The sequence below is a fragment of the Aotus nancymaae genome, unplaced genomic scaffold, assembly GCF_030222135.1.
Source record: "Aotus nancymaae isolate 86718 unplaced genomic scaffold, 86718_ANA_hifiasm-v0.15.2.pri h1tg000049l, whole genome shotgun sequence".
NCBI classification, from domain to species: Eukaryota; Metazoa; Chordata; class Mammalia; order Primates; family Aotidae; genus Aotus; species Aotus nancymaae.
This window is the reverse complement of record NW_026988463.1, coordinates 28,768,708-28,785,519: the sequence shown is the minus strand read 5'-3', so window position 1 is coordinate 28,785,519 and position 16,812 is coordinate 28,768,708. Positions and strand designations below refer to the sequence as shown.

General features: G+C 38.0%; 1 protein-coding gene and 1 pseudogene across 1 annotated transcript; both read right to left on the bottom strand.

The window, feature by feature from the left end:
- Positions 1-1,853: 1,853 nt before the first annotated feature.
- Positions 1,854-3,346, bottom strand: LOC105729330 (alpha-internexin-like; annotated as a pseudogene).
- A 5,754-nt stretch (positions 3,347-9,100) lies between these two features.
- Positions 9,101-10,039, bottom strand: LOC105729314 (putative vomeronasal receptor-like protein 4). The gene has a single exon (XM_012470018.1). It carries the CDS (start codon positions 10,037-10,039, stop codon positions 9,101-9,103), a length of 939 nt encoding a protein of 312 aa, XP_012325441.1.
- Positions 10,040-16,812: the final 6,773 nt, after the last annotated feature.

Here is a 16,812-nt window from a genome sequence, read left to right as displayed (position 1 = left end):
TTTGTAGGTCTCTAATAATCTGCTTTATGAATTTGGGTGCTCCTGTATTGGATGTGTGTGTATATATATATGTGTATATATATATTTTTATATATATATGTGTATATATATATTTTTATATATATATGTGTATATATATATTTTTATATATATATAAAACATTGGTGGGATTCATGTGACTTTTAATTTCTTATTTTACTAATGTCTTACAGTAACTGTGAGGAGTAAAGTTAGGGATGGGGTAAAGGTAAGGAAGAGAAAAGTATCTTTCAAGTTCCTTGAACTATTGAAGCATGTGCTAGGAACTTTCTAGTTCAATAAAAGCATTGTGTCCTTATCACCAGAGCTCTTAAAGGAGACGTGGAAGAGAGATGGGGCAACTCTTCAGCTCTGACAGAAGTGACTGCTGGACAGAGAACAAATCCTGCATCAGCCTTGGCATGAGTAAAAGACTGGACAACGAAGATGCTACACAGTTGGGCAGATGAAGAGCTGACTGTCCAGAATCTACTTCTAGCAAGCGAGTAGGCACATGCACACCCCTCCTCTGGTCTGAGTGTCTCTTCCTCTCCAGCAGGACCCCACCAACTGTGCAGCCATGGGGTAAAGGTTGGGGAAGTCTTTTAGAAAAGAGAAAGATTTCTTTTTTATATTTGCTGGTGGTGTTGATTGACCAGAAGTGGTTTCTCTCACTTTGGGGCAATAGCATTGTGTTCTGGTGACAAAATATCCTATACTTAGTACTCGTAAAAGGCATAAGAGGGTGAAAGCAAGGCCTCTTTAGGACCTAGACTAGTGGGAAAGGGAATGAGTGGATTCTAAGGGTAAGGGCATGAAAAAGCTAATTCTATATCACCAAAAATGAACTGACACATAAATGACACCTTGGCTTTTTCCACTCATAGAAACATTCACTTCTTCTAGCTTATACTACTAAGTCTAAGTTCAGCTTAGTCACAGTTTGGAATAACTATTTACTGAGCTTCTAAAGTAAAGGTGAAAAGCTACATCCTTAATAGTTTTTTTCTCCTAATTAAATGGATTTGTGTAAGCTGAAAGCCTAAAGTCTAGGGATTCTTTTCATTATTTTATTTGTTGGGGAAAACCCTTAAAATTCATCACTGCCATTTTGTTAACCTATAGGATTGAAAGAATATGAAATGGGCAGGGATGAGTCATTACACGAATCATAGACATCGTCAACATGCATCTAATTTTACCCACTGAGCAAAGAGAGCTAACAGGGGTAAGTTCTTTTGAGAAGAACCAAAATATGTTTAAAAGGGAAGAATACTACACTAGACTATTTCTTTTCCTGCGTAGAAGAAAAGGATATATGGAATTGAGGGAGGTGGAAAGTGTCCATTAAACAAACATCTATTATTTGTGAAACAGTTCTATCAGAGTGGAATTGGGTGTGGACCATTAGTTTATCTTTGGCAGTGATCTTACGTTTTAGGTATCTAGAGTAAGATTATTCAGCTGGATAATGGCTGGGTAGTGTGAATAATTTCAGTTCACAGCAAATGACGATGATCACAGATTTAGCACCTTAGTTTGTACGTCCTCTGCACCTGAATCATCAATCACTGTGAAGCGTGAGCTGAAGGTCAGAAAGTTGTATTCTTAGATAATTCATCTGTGATTGCTCCAGGACTGCAATTTATCTTATCTTCAATCTAAGGGGTGGTTTTCTTATTAGAGAATGTAAGTATTCAATACTAAATATGAGACCGAAGCCTTGAAGACATTTCATAGTGGTGTGGCAGGTGTTATGTTTCATGAACAGGCTGTTTAACAAGTCAAATGCATATCATTCCCTCTTAAGCATTAACTCTTTCAAAGCAATGGAATTATATTTTTTGGCTCAAAATGGTGGTTTCTTCTGTATTTGATTTCTCGGTTTTCTTAGGAGATATTACTGTCTCCTCTTTCTTCAAAACTTTTCCCCATCTCGGAGGCTTTCTTAGAGGCTACCTTAGATGCCTCCTCCTCCTCTTCCTCTTAAGTGATAGCCCAGTGGATGAGACTTTGGAGGTTGTAGAACTGAGGATTCTAGATGGGAGCAGATAACTTGGATTGGGAAGTGGATTCAGCCCTGAAATGCTTAACCCGCTGGTGCTAAAACGTGTCTCTTCGCCTTCCAGCAGTTTCCTGTAAGCTGCTGTCTCAATGTCAAGAGCCATTTTGACATTGAGCAAGTCCTGGTATTCCCGAAGGTGGCGTGCCATCTCACTCTTGGTGTTCCTCAGATCATTCTCTATCTGCCCAATGCCATCCTGGTAGCCAGCCACCTCAGCATTATGCCGCTCCTCCAGTTCCAGGATCTGCCTCTTCAAGGACTTGTTGGCCCCGCGCAGGCCCTCGATCTTGATGGTGTGCGCCTGCAGCTGGCGCCGGTACTCGTGGATCTCCTCGCGGCTGGCTCGGATGGCCTCGGTGCTGCGCGCCACCTGCTCCTTCAGGTTGGCGAACTCGGACTTGTACCATTCCTCCACAGACTACAGGTTCTTAGCAGCCAGGGACTCATGTTGGGCGCGGATCTCCCTCAGCGTCGAGGTCAGGTCTGGTTTGGCCACAGCCACGTCCACCTCGGCCGCGGCCTGTGACGACGCCTGCAGCGTGGCCAGCAGCTCGGCTACCTCCTCGTCGTGCACCTGGCGCACGAAAGCCAGCTCGTCCAGCAGCGACTCCACCTTCTTCTCCAGGTCCAGGCGGGCCAGCGTGGCGCCGTCCACGTCGCGCGGCTGAGGCTTCAGGGCGCGCTTGTCACCTTCGCGTCCGCGGCTCTCCTCCTCGCAGCGCGCCCGCAGCCGCTGCGCCTCCTCGGCCAGCCCGTCGCGCTAGAGCAGGGCCTGCGCGGACGCGCCGAGCTCACCTCCTCCAGCTGCGCACGCAGGTCGCGCAGGTCGCGCTGGAAGAGTTCGCCGACGCACAACGGCTCGGCGTGGCGCTGCCTTAGCGCGACCAGCTCGGCCTCCAGCGTGCGGTTCTGCGTCTCCAGCTGATGCACCTTCTCGATGAACACCGGGAAGCGGTCGGTGAGTCCCTGCAGCTGCTCCTTCTCGTTGGTTCTGATGATCTTGTACTTGTTGGTGCGCGCCGCCGCCTGGCTCAGGTCCAGCCCGTCGGTTGCCGGCGGCCGGCAATAGGCCAGGCCGAGGCCGAGCGACGAGGCCGAGGAGCAGGCGGTCGAGGAGGCCACATTGCAGCGGGACAGGGACTGCGAGCGGAAGCCGCCCGCGCCGCCGGCCCTGGAGAGGCGCGCGGACAGGAGGGAGCCGTCCCCGAACACCTTGCGGTAGGAGGAGGAGGAGCACAGGTAGTGCTCGTAGCCGAAGCTCATGGTGCCGGGATCCGGGCCGGGCGTGCAGCTTCGGCTGGAGATACAGAAGAAAGGAGAGGTGCGGCAGGCAGAACCGGTTGCATATATATTTAGAATAGTTAGCTCTTCTAGTTTCATTGTTCTGTTTAGCATTATGTAATTCCCTTCCTTGTCTTATTTTATCTTTGTTAGTTTAAAGTCTGTTTTGTCAGAGACTAGGATTGCAATTCCTGCTTTTTTGTTTTGTTTTGTTTTCCATTTGCTTGATATGTATTTGTCCATCCCTTTATTTTGAGCCTATGTGTGTCTTTGCACGTGAGATGGGTCTCCTGAATGCAGCACACATATGGGTGTTAACTCTTTGTCCAATTTGCCAGTCTGTGCCTTTAATTGAGCCATTTAGCCTATTTTCATTTAAAGTTAATACTGTTATGTGTGAATTCAATCCCATTATCATGATGCTGGCTGGCTATTTTGCACATCAGTTGATGCAATTTCTTCATACTGTTTTAGCCTTTATATTTTGGTATGTTTCTGCAGTGGCTGGTACTGGTTTTTCCTTTCCATATTTAGTGCTTCCCTCAGAAGCTCTTGTAAGGCAGGCCTGGTGGTGACAAAATTCCTCAACATTTCTTTGTCTATAAAGGATTTTATTTCTCCTTCCCTTATGAAGTTTAGCTTGTCTGGATGTTAAATTCTGGGTTGAAAATTCTTTTCCATAGGAATGTTGAACATTGGCCCCTGATGTCTTCTGGCATGTAGGGTTTCTGCAGAGAGATCCACTGTTAGACAGGGGTTTTGTTTTGTAGGTAACCTGACCTTGCTCTCTGGCTGCCCTTAACATTTTTTTTCTTTGTTTCAATCTTAGTGAATCTGACAATTGTGTGTCTTGGGGTTTCTCTTCTCAAGGAGTATCTTAGTGGTGTTCTCTGTATTTTCCTGAATTTGAATGTTGACCTGTCTTGCTAGGTTAGGGAAGTTCTCCTGGATAATATTCTGAAATGTGTTTTTCAACTTTTTCCCATTCTTCATGTCACTTTCAGGTACACTAATCAATCATAGGTTTGGTCTTTTCACATAGTACAATATTTCTTGGAGGTTTTGTTTGTTCCTTTTAATTCTTTTTTCTCTAATCCTATCTTCATGCTTTATTTCATTAAGTTGATCTTCAGTCTCTGATATTGTGTCTTCCACTTGCTTGATTTGACTATTGACACTTGTGTATGCTTTATGAAGTTCTTGTACTGTGTTTTTCAGCTCGATCAGGACATTTATGTTCTTTTCTAAACTGATTATTCTAGTTAGCAGATTCCCTTACCTTTTATCAAGGTTCTTAGCTTCCTTGCATTGATTTAGAACATGCTCCTCTATCTCAGATAAGTTTGCGATTACCCACGTTATGAAGCCTACTTTTGTTAACTTGTTAAACTCATTCTCCATCCTATTTTATTTCCTTGCTGGTGAGGTATTGTGATCTTTGGAAGAAAAGAGGCATTCTGATTTTTGAGACTGTGAGAATTTTTGCACTGGTTTTTCCTCAATTTCATGGATTTATCTACCTTTTATCTTTATATTGGTGATCTTCAGATGGATTTTTTGCAAGGGCATCTTTTTTGTTGATGTTAATGTTATTGCTTTCTGTTTGTTAGATTCCTTTCTAACAGTCGTGCGTCTCTTCTGCAGGTCTGCTGGAGGTCTACTCCAGACACTGTTTGCCTGGGTATTACCATCAGAGGCTGCAGAACAGCAAAGATTGCTGCCTGCTCCTTCCTCTGGAAGCTTCATCCCAGAGGGGCACCCACCAGATGCCATCCAGTGCTCTCCTGTGTGAGGTATCTGTTCACCCACTGGAAGTTATCTCTCAGTCAGGAGGCACAGAGGTCAGGGACCTACGTGAGGAGGTAGTCTGCCCCTTAGCAGAGCTCAAGCAGTGTGCTGGGAGATTCACTGCTCTCTTCGGAGCCAGCAGGCAGGAACGTTTAGTCAGCTGAAGCTGTGGCTACAGCCACACCTGTCCCCAGGTCTCCATCCCAGGAAGATGGGAGTTTTTCTATAAGCCCTTGACTGGGGCTGCTGCTTTTTCAGAGGTGCCCTGCCCAGTGAAGAGGAACCTAGAGAGGCAGTCTGGCTGCAGTGGCTTTGCCATGCTGCACTTGGTTTCACACCCTCTAAATGTTCTGGTGGCTTTGTTTACACTAAGTTCTGGTGTACATGTGCAGATCTTGCAGGATTGTTACATAAATATACACATGCCATGATGATTTGCTGCCTCCATCCCCCCATCATCTACATTAAGTATTTCTCCTAATGTTATCCCTCTCCAATCTCCCCACCTTCTATCCTTCCCCTAGCACCCCCACCCCTCAACACACCCCAGTGTGTGATGTTCCCCTCCCTTTGTCCATGTGTTCTCATTGTTCACCACCCACTTATGAGTGAGAACATGCAGTATTTGGTTTTCTGTTTCTGTGTCAGTTTGCTGAGAATGATGGTTTCCAGATTCATCCATGTCCCTGCAAAGGACATGAACTCATCCATTTTTATGGCTGCATAATATTCCATAATGTATATGTGCCACATTTTCTTTATCCAGTCTGTCATTGATGGGCATGTGGGTTGGTTCCAAGTCTTTGCTATTGTAAATAGTGCTGCAATGAATATACGCATGCATGTGCCTTTATAATAGAACAATTTATAATCCTTTGAGTATACACCCAGTAATGGGTTTGCTGGGTCAAATGGAATTTCTATTTCTAGATCCCTGAGGAATTGCCACACTGCCTTTCACAATGGTTGAACTAATTTACACTCCCACCAACAGTGTAAAAGTGTTCCTATTTCTCCACATTCTCTCCAGCATCTGTCTCCAGATTTTTTAATGATTGCCATTCTAACTGGTGTGAGATGGTATCTCATTGTGGTTTTGATTTGCATTTCTAATGACCAGTGATAATGAGCAATTTTTTGTATGTTAATTGGCTGCATAAATGTCTTCCTTTGAAATGTGTCTGTTCATATTCTTCACCCACTTTTTGATGGGGTTGTTTGTTTTTTTTTTCTTGTAAATTTGTTTTAGTTCTTTGTAGATTCTGGATATTGCCCTTTGTCAGATGGGTAGCTTGCAAAAATCTTTTCCCATTCTGTTGGTTGCTGGTACACTCTAATGATTGTTTCTTTTACTGTGCAGAAGCTCTTAAGTTTAATTTGATCCTGTTTGTCTATTTTGGCTTTTGTTGCCATTGCTTTGGTGTTTTAGTCGTGAAGTCCTTGCCTATACCTATGCCCTGAATGGTATTGCCTAGGTTTTCTTCTAGGGTTTTTATGGTGTTAGGTCTTATATTTAAGTCTTTAATCCATCTGGAGTTAATTTAAGTGTAAGGTGTTAGAAAGGGGTCCAGTTTCAGCTTTCTGCACATGGCTAGTTAATTTTCCCAATACCATTTATTAAACAGAAAATTCTTTCCTCATTGCTTGTTTCTGTCAAGTTTGTCAAAGATCAGATGGTTTTAGATGTGTGGCTTTACTTCTGAGGCCTCTGTTCTGTTCCATTGGTCTAGATGTCTGTTTTGGTGCTAGTACCAACCATGCTGTTTTGATTACTGTAGCCTTGTGTATAGTTTGAAGTCAGGTAGCATGATGAGTCTTTTTCATATATTTGTGTAGAAGATTATGTCATTTAAATCAGAAATAGTTCTACTTTTTTTTACACTCTGGAAACATTTATTCATCTCTGTTGTATAGCTTCTCTAGCTAATACCTCCTGTACAATGCTAAATGAATTATTTAAAGTGGAAATTATTGTCTTCTTCTCAAATTTATCACTGAAAAAGTAAATTGTTAAAGCCATTATGAAAAACAGTATGGAGATTCATCAAAAAATTAAAGTTAAAACCATCATTTGATCCAGCAATCTCACTTCTGGGTATATAATCAAAAATATAAAATCACTATCTTGAAGACATACCTTCACTCCTGTTTATTGAAGCATTATTTAAAATAGACAACATGTGAAGGCAATCCAAATGTCCATCAACCTGTAGGTGAATAAAGAAAATGTTATACAGCTGGTTGTGTTGGTTGACACCTATAGTCTCAGTGCTTTGGGAGGCTGTGGTGGAAGGATTGCATCAGGCCAGGAGTCCAAGACCAGCATTGGTAACATAACAAGACTCCATCTCTACAAATAAGCTGGGCATTGTTGTACACACCTGTAGTCCTAACTACTTGAGAGGCTGAGGTAGGAGGATTATTTGAACCTAGGAGTTTGACGTTACAATAAGCTATAATCATGTTGCTGTGCTCTTGCCGGGACAACAGAGAGGAAGTTTGTCTCCAATAAGAAAACTATTCAGGCTTTTAAAAGAAGAGTAAATCTTGCCATTTGAAAAAACATACATCAACCTTGAGTACATTATGCTGAAGAAAGTAAGTCAGACACAGAAAGATAAACACTGAGTTATGTATGTTACACATAGAATGTTTAAAAGGGTTTGAATTGTAGTTACATAAAATAGAATGTTGGTGACTAGAAGACGGGGTTTGTGATAATGAGGTATTGGTCAAATGGCTCAAAACTGAATTTTATGAATACTGGGTACCTATTGTACAGCATGGAGACTATAGTTAATAATAAGGTGTTATAAAAGTGAATATTATTGAGAAAGAAGATCTTGGCCGGGTGCGGTGGCTCATGCCTGTAATCTCAACACTTTGGGAGGCCGAGGCAGGCATATCACAAGGTCAGGAGATCAAGACCATCCTGGCTAGCATGGTGAAACCCTGTCTCTACTAAAATACAAAAAATTAGCTGGGCATGGTGGTATGGGCCTGTAGTCCTAGCTACACGGGAGACTGATGCAGGGTAATTGTTTGAACCAGGAGGTAGTGATTGCAGTGAGCTGAGATTGAGCCACTGCACTTCCGCCTGGCGACAGAGCAAGACTTCGTCTCAGAAAAGAAAAAAAGAAGTAAACTAGATCTTAAATATTTTTACCACACACAGACAAAATACAATAACTATACGAAGTGATGGACATGTATTTTGCTTGATCATGGTAATAATTTCACAGTGTACACATATATCAAAACATCACATTGTGTATCTTAAATATATATGATGTCATTTATCAATCATTCTCCAATAAAGGTGAGAAAATATTTAGCATGATAAAAATAATATCTCACTACCCATAAATTTTATTTAAAATGCTTTAAAAATGAACACTGGACACTGCCACGTGTGCACCTATTCAACAATCTTGCATGTTCTTCACATGTACCCCAAAACCTAAAATGCAATTTAAAAAATAAATAAATAAAAATAAAAATGAACACTGGATTAAACATAAAATCCAAATTGAGATAATTTTTTTAGTTAGAAAATCTTGAATGGGCAAGAATGGTATAAAAGACAGAATTGATATTTAGCTTGATTTCCTTTTATAAATAAATGTAGATTAAAATATTTTCAGAAGTAAAAATATTGAGAAATTTGATTACTAATAGAACACCGTTAAGGGTATACTTCAACATGACAAAAATATTTTCTGTACTGAGGTGAAATGAAGATAAGTGTGTAAGACTCTTGATAGGCGAATATTGATTCATGGTGGACACTGAACTAAGGAGATTACATAGTCCTTGGATATATCTATTTCAAAAGTATTTAAATATAATGAAAGTGTGTTCCACACATTTTATTTAAATCAGATCAAATAAATTTTGGATTATTTAAACAATTCAGAGGAGAATTTATTTTTTAGAATTTTTTAATCACTAACTTGTTAAAAGTTGACAGCAAACTGATTGCATATTTTCCAGGGTATCTCCTATTCTTTTATCAGAGTTGATTTGTACAAATGGAGCAATGGTAGCATAGGCATTGACCACCAGGATTTGCACATTCAGGATGACTGGGTTATACATCCATAACAAAGTTGAAGAGGATGAGATGATGATGTCCACTGAATACATGACCACAAAGAAACTGACCAGCAACAGGATGGTCTGAGTTGCTTTTTTCTCTGGTGAGGATCTTGGGGATAAACTGGTGCTGTGGAGGTGCTGGGATCGCCTCTGATGCCTGAACAAAAGGATCACCATGTACATGCCTGAGAGCAGGGTAATTCCTACAAGGAGGAAGTCTCTTGATATTGTCAGAGTGAAAAACACTCCCCTGATGATGGAGTTCATGGGAGAAAGTGAGCAGTATTTAGTCATCTGAAGCAGATTGGTCTGGGACATGTTGGAAGAAGCCACAGTGAAGAGCATTATGTTACTACTGAGAGACAAATTGAGTGACCAGAACAAACAGATGACACTGACAATGTTATTTGTGAATTTATGTTTAAATCTTGCCAACCGAAAGTTTCTAGGGCTGATAGTGCTGGCTTGGTGGACACTCAGGAGGCAGGTGGTACAGATGCTTAGGCCCCTCATCACTCTGTTTATGTAGAACAATGACTTACATTTGAAGTCATTCTCAAAAGGTAGTGATTCAAGCAAATTTGGAGGCAAAACATCCACTGCAGTGAGGAACATCAGTACATGAATGAAGGCCAGGTGACAGCTGATCAGGTCATGGGGCTTAGGTTTGTGATGCTGAAGGAAAGAGAAAATATGGAAGAAAAGACATAAAATGTTGGCTGAAAGTCCAATGGCAGCTTGGAAAAAGAAGGCATTTTTAAGCACGAGGTAAGTGGAAAGTGTGTTCATCTTAATGGCAAAGAAACGTATTTCCTAAGCTGGGAAAAAATAAATCACATTACCAATTTTTTTTCTTTAGTGATTCATATGATCATCATCATTATAATTTTAGCCATTACTTTTTGATAACTCTTACTATCTTATATAAAATCTGCATAATCTAGCCTCTGCACTATTTTCTACATCAAACAACTTTATACATAAAACTTTTAAAAATCTATGCCTGTGTGGAGTGCACAATTTTTCAACTTCTATCATAACAAGGCCTCCCTTCCTAGAAATGATATAATCACTTTATATTCCCTCATTTCATATTTAGCAGCCAGAATAACTAAATTTCTGGCTTTCTCCAAGTTTACTTTCCATCCCTGAGATGTATTATGGGACTCTCTTCCTCTCACTACAAGATTGTCACCACTCGATTGGCAAGAAAAAAATTACCGCATTAATCATGTTATGACAACCATGAGGTTACATCAAAATAATCTATGCTGATCTTTTTCCTGAGATGTCACTTACTACAGGGATACTCTCATATGCCCAGAAAAACTCTCGATCTAAGAGTAAAGATAATTGCCCTCAAATCTTCTCAGAATATCTCCAATACCAGAATATCTTGTAAAATTTTACAAAACAATTTTGCAGTTGCTATTTCATGTTACCTATCTTAAATTCAGGAATAATTTTTTAGCAATTGAGTTTAATCCAGAACTTAGAACAGTTTAGCCTCATGACATTGAGAAATAGGAAACCATCATATTCACTCAGATTCCTATGAGAAGAAAGTGTTTCCACCTATAAATTCCAGGTCACTTATTACTATACTGTCCCATAAATATACATATGTAGGCAATGCAAAATTTTTGACAATTTGCATTTATGCTTAATAATAAGGGAATTAATGGCTGGGGTAAAAATTGCTCTAAAGCTGCCTCATGTATATGATTTTACATATTTTACTTTTGATATGATAGTATCGTTGGTTAAGTGATTTCTTCAAAGGCTTACTCTAATAAGTGAACACACTTATTTTAGCTGCAAGAACCAAGCAACAGAAAGCTCATAGCAGTTTACATTGGCACCCTTGGCACATTTGGTTCTAATAGCAATTTGGAACCAGAAGCAGTTGTTGGATCATATTGAATTAATAGCTTAATGTTCTTCAAATATTAAACTCACACTCCAGTACCACTAGCAGACTAATTGGACATGGGCTACTAATATGTGTACAATGTCTTATTAACTATCTTTGTGTAATTTTATTAGTACATTTTCTAGGATATAAGCCATACATTAGAAACAAAGTAAAAATAATTAGATAAGGTTAACACTGATAACAATTTTAGTATTTTTTTCTCTCACTAGCAACAGATATTCAGCTCACCTCCTCGAGTTTATGTCCAATACTCTGTAAGTGACCATCACACACTAAAGAAGACTTAACTTTCTGAATTATCAAACGATGTGTTTCTGCATGAGAATCTGCAGGGCATGGCTACTGAGCCTGGTTAGGAAAGAATTACGGTCCCCACAAATTACGGTGTAAAAACAATGGATTTTAATTATTCATTTTTATCATGCATTTAAAACGTTCTCTCAAATGCCAGGACTAAACTTATAGTTGCATTCAACTTATCAAAAAAGTTATTGGTTATTATCCCCATTTTAACATTTAGAAATTTAGAAAAATAATTCTGGCAACTCCTTTATGAAAAAATTATGGTTTTGCAAAAATATGTTAACAAACTAGGAGTAATAAAACCAAAGAACTATCAATGTGAAGTTAGTTGCATTTTAATCAGAATTCAATAAAGAATTGAGTTATATTTGATACATTAAAAAATTAAAAATCAGAATGCACAGTTTAGCTCTCACTGTGAGAAGTGACAACTAGAGATGGCCCACATCACCATTAATGCACTGGGAACAAAGGACATCATAATATGTGTGGGCTTAGATCAGACATCTGAAGAACAGAGAAGGGGCATAATGAAAGAAAGGAGCCATTTACAGAAATCCAAGAGCTATTTGCATTGAATGACTGTGTTCCTTTTACTATAAAGTAGTTTAATAAAAGTCTATTTTCTGACCTTCATGACAATATTTAACTATTACTTTTATAAATAATAACATTTGAATAGTGATTATTTCACTCTGCCTTTTGTAGATTTAAGTGTATAATTCATTTGAAAAAACATTTCATTTTATTATTATATTAATCAAAAATGTTCTTTTAATCACAAACTTTCCTGCATTAGTTGAGTCCTCTTTTCAGACTTGTGATTGGTTCTAATAGCAAAAAGTGATTATGAGTATTTTGGGTGCCAACTTGAGAGAGTGGTCGATAAGTAGCAATATGTGGCAATCTCAAAAAATCAGCTGGAAAATTCAGAAAAGAAAATCTCTTTATCCACCAAAATTAGTCCATAAACAGGTCTTTATAAAATATACAAATGCCAAAATAACAACTATGATAAGCATTAGATATCATTGAATGACTGCAATGCATCAACAATTCTTTAGAAGTTCAACTTAGCATGGGGTGAAGCTGAAAGCATGACTCTTCCTGACAAGCCTATTGCTAATTCCAAGACATTTAATTCTCAACTTCACTTGTAAAAGCATAGGCAGGGAGTGAAAGTAGGAGGCACAAAAGTCACTGGACAGACATGGTCCCCAGACATGTGCTGCCAATTTTGAAAAATTCTAAAAATTGTATGGAAACATTTTTAGTTTATATTTTGTTTGGCTGTTTTCTGATCACCCCAACCAAGAAGATGTAAGTGAATGTGACACCCTTCTTTCCTCAAGGCTTGCAAGGCTTTTTTTTTCTTTAACCACCATGTCCCTGTATATCACAGTAAACAGATTATAAGTCACACTTTTTAACTGTGTCAAAAATTAAATTTGGAGCAAAAATTCCTAGTGAGAATTGAAAGGTGAAGAAATTCATCTTTCCTTTGTATGTACACTGATTAAATGCTATAGAAGTTCTTTCCCTCTGACATTATCCTCCCTAAATGCATACAGTGCATAAATTTCCAGCACTTAAAATGCTTTAATATCTTTGTCTAACATGGCCAGATATAATTTTGTACTGTAAAATTGTCTTCATACTTTTATGCTTTCATTGATCACAAATGGACAGTCATCATTTTTTTCTTTCTGTTTTGAGTTAAACTTAATTGTCTGGGCCTTCATTTTAGGAAACATAGACAATAAAAGGGCACTATCCCTACTGAAATCAGATGATGTTATCATGTCAATTTTCACAAAAAATTGAAATATGCTTATCATACTTGTGAATATAAGTATTAATAAACAGATTACAAATTTGAAACTTTCAGAGACTATGAATACAAAATTTAGACTTTTTTTAAATAAAAAGGGAATATTATGTCTTTCAAAGTTTGCAAATAATTATTTTCTCATACTGAAAAATTTTACTCTTACTAATACAGAGAATATTTAATAAAATTTAGTCTATTAATTAACTATTAAATATTAAAACCAAAATTTAAGTCATGGCAATCATGCTTAATATTACAAGCTCCTATACCTGTAATGTAGACACTAGCTATACAAAAATGTATAAAATGACAAAATGAAAATTTCCAGACAGAATGTTACAATAAAAAAAGTATTGGTATTAGCATTAATGTAACATAATACAACAAAAACATTTTTATGATCATTTGATAAAAGTAATGTAATTTTAAATGGTGAAAATAATCTCATGTTTTCTGACATCTTAATTTTAAATTGTTATAAATATTGTAAATATACTAAGGTACTTTTAAATGTAAAAGAACAAAGAAGAATTACTACATTCTTCAAAATTGGTTTTGATTTCTTGTTATGAAGTAGAAAATTTAACCTAAGAACATTGTAAATTAAACTAAGAAAAATAAGAAACAGTAAAACACAATTGCAACTCAAGTAGAATACTACAAAATTGCCAAAATTATTTTAAATTTAATACATTGATGACCTCATGAGATTCATAAAATTAATCTTTTTGTATGGAAATATCTACTGTACTTAATTGTTATTCACTGAAATATGAATTATGAGAAGATAATTCTTCCAGCTCTTCACTAAAAAAAACCTGCCTCATTCTATCACTCACCTTTGTCTTGCACTTTCACTGCTAATAATGCTTACAGATAGATATTTACCCAGATAAGTCCTGGAGTGTGTCGACATATGAAGGATGAATCTCCCAAGATATCTTTATAAGAAGACAATGCCATCAGCTCATCTCCCTCCAGGCCTATAGTTTTTATGTCAGCTTAAGAAGTAGGACAAGACCTAGACATATTATTATGGAAAAGGAAGTTACCCAAGGGAAAGAGAAAATGATCTAATTGTGGAAAACACAATAGGAACAGCTGTGCTCCAAACTTTTTCATATGTGAGCTCATCTACTTTGGCCCAGTGGATTCCATGTTTCTCAGTAATCCAGTCTTCAAAATGAGTTGTTTGCTTTTCTGTTCCTTTGTTAGTTTGCTGGTAATTATGGCTTCCAGTTTTATCCATGTCCGTGAACATGACATGATCTCATTTCTTTATATGGCTACATAGTATTCTATGGTATACACATAGCACATTTTCTTTATCCAGTTTATCACCGATGGGCATTTGGGTTGGTTTCATGTCTTTTCTATTGTAAATAGTCCTGCCTTGAACATACATGTGAATGTGTCATTATAGCAGAAAGATTTATAATCCTTTTGTTATATACCCGTAATGGAATTGCTGGGTCAAATGTTATTTCTAGTTCTAGAGCCTCGAGGAATCACCACACTGTCTTCCACAATGATTGAACTAATTTACATATCTGCCAACAGTGTAAAAGCATTCCTATTTCTCTTTTTTTGGTGGGGAGGGGGTGTCCTTCACAGTCAGAGCTTTGGTGGGTCTGTGTCTGAAAGGAAGCATTCCTATTTCTCTACAGCCTCACCAGAATCTATTGATTCCTGACTTTTTAATAATCGCCATTCTGAGTGGTGAGAGATTGGTATTTCATTGTGCTTTTGATTTGCATTTCTCTAATTCAGTGATGTTGAACTTCTTTTCATATGTTTGTTGGCCACATAAATGGCTTCCTCTGAGAAGTATCAGTTTATATTTTTGGCTCACTTCTTGATGGGTTGTTTGGTTTTATTCTTGTAAATTTGTATATGTTCCTTGCAGATTCTAGAGATTAGACCTTTGTCAGATGAGTAGATTACAAAAATTTTCTCCCATTCTGTAGGTTGCCTGTTCACTCTGTTCTCCCAACACCATTTATTAAATAGGAAATCCTTTCCCCATTACTTGTTTTGTCAGGTTTGTAAAAGATCAGATGGCTGTAGATGTGTGGTGTTATTTCTGAGGTCTCTGTTCTGTTCTATTGATCTATATATCTGTTTTGGTACAAGTACCATGCTGTTTTGGTTACTGTAGCTTGTAGTATAATTTGAAGTCAAGTAGTATGATGCCTCCAGCTTTCTTCTTTTTTCTTAGGATTGTCTTGGCTATATAGGCCTTTCTTTGGTTCCATATAAAATTTGAGGTAGTTGTTTGCTAAATCTGTGCAGAATGTCAATGGTAATTTGATGAGAATAGCATTGAATCTATAATTTACTTTTTGTAGCATGGTCATTTTCACAATATTGATTTTTTTTCTATCCATGAGGATGGAATGTTTTTCCACTTGTTCGTGCTCTCTTTTATTTCCTTGAGAAGTGATTTGTAGTTCTTTTTGAGAAGATCTTTCACATCTTTTGTGAGCTGTATTCCCAGGTATTTTATTGTCTTTGTTGCAATCGTGAATGGGAGTTCATTCATGATTTGGCTCTCTGCTTGTCTATTGTTGGTGTATAGAAATGCTTTTGATTTTAGCACATTGATTTTGAATCCTGAGACTTCACTGAAGTTGCTTATCAGCATAAGAAGCTTTTGGGCTGAGACCATGGGGTTTTCTAAATATAGAATCATTTTACCTGCAAACAGAGACGATTTGACTTCCTCTCTTTCCATTTGAATATACTTTATTTCTTTCTGTTGCCTGATTGCCCTGGCCAGAACTTGCAATACTATGTTGAACAGGAGTGGTGAGAGAGGTCATCCTTGTCTTTACTGATTTTCAAAGGGAATAGTTCCAGGTTTTGCTCATTCAATAGGATATTGGCCGTGGGTTTGTCATAAATATCTCTTATTTTGAGATATGTTTTATTAATACCTAGTTTATTGAGAGTTTTTAACATGAAGGGAAGTTGAATTTTATCAAAGGCCTTTTCTGCATCTATTGATATAATCATGTGGTTTTGGTCTGTTTCTGTTTGTGTGATGGATTACATTTATTGATATGTTTGTTGAACCAGTCTTGCATCCCAGGAATGAAGCCGACTTGATGTGCTGCTGAAGTCGGTTTGCTAGTAATTTATTGAGAATTTTTCATCGATGTTCATCATGGGTATTCACCTGAAGTTTTCGTTATTTGTTGGGTTTCTGCCAGTTTTTGGTATCAGGATAATGCTGGCTTCATAAAATGAGTTACGGAGGAGTCTCTGCTTTTCAATTGTTTGGAATAGCTTCAGAAGGAGTGGTACCAGCTGCTCTTTTTACCTCTAGTAGAATTTCACTGTAAATTTGCCTAATTCTGGGATTTTTGTGATTGATAGGCTACTGATTACAGTCTCAATTTCAGAACTTGTTACTGGTCAATTCACAGATTCGACTTCTTTCTGGTTTAGTCATGGAAGGGTGTATGTGTCCAGAAATTTATTCATTTCTTC

Coding starts and splice junctions, on each gene's coding strand:
- LOC105729314 (XM_012470018.1), bottom strand. CDS start 10,039: ATGAACACACTTTCCACTTACCTCGTGCTTAAAAATGCCTTCTTTTTC.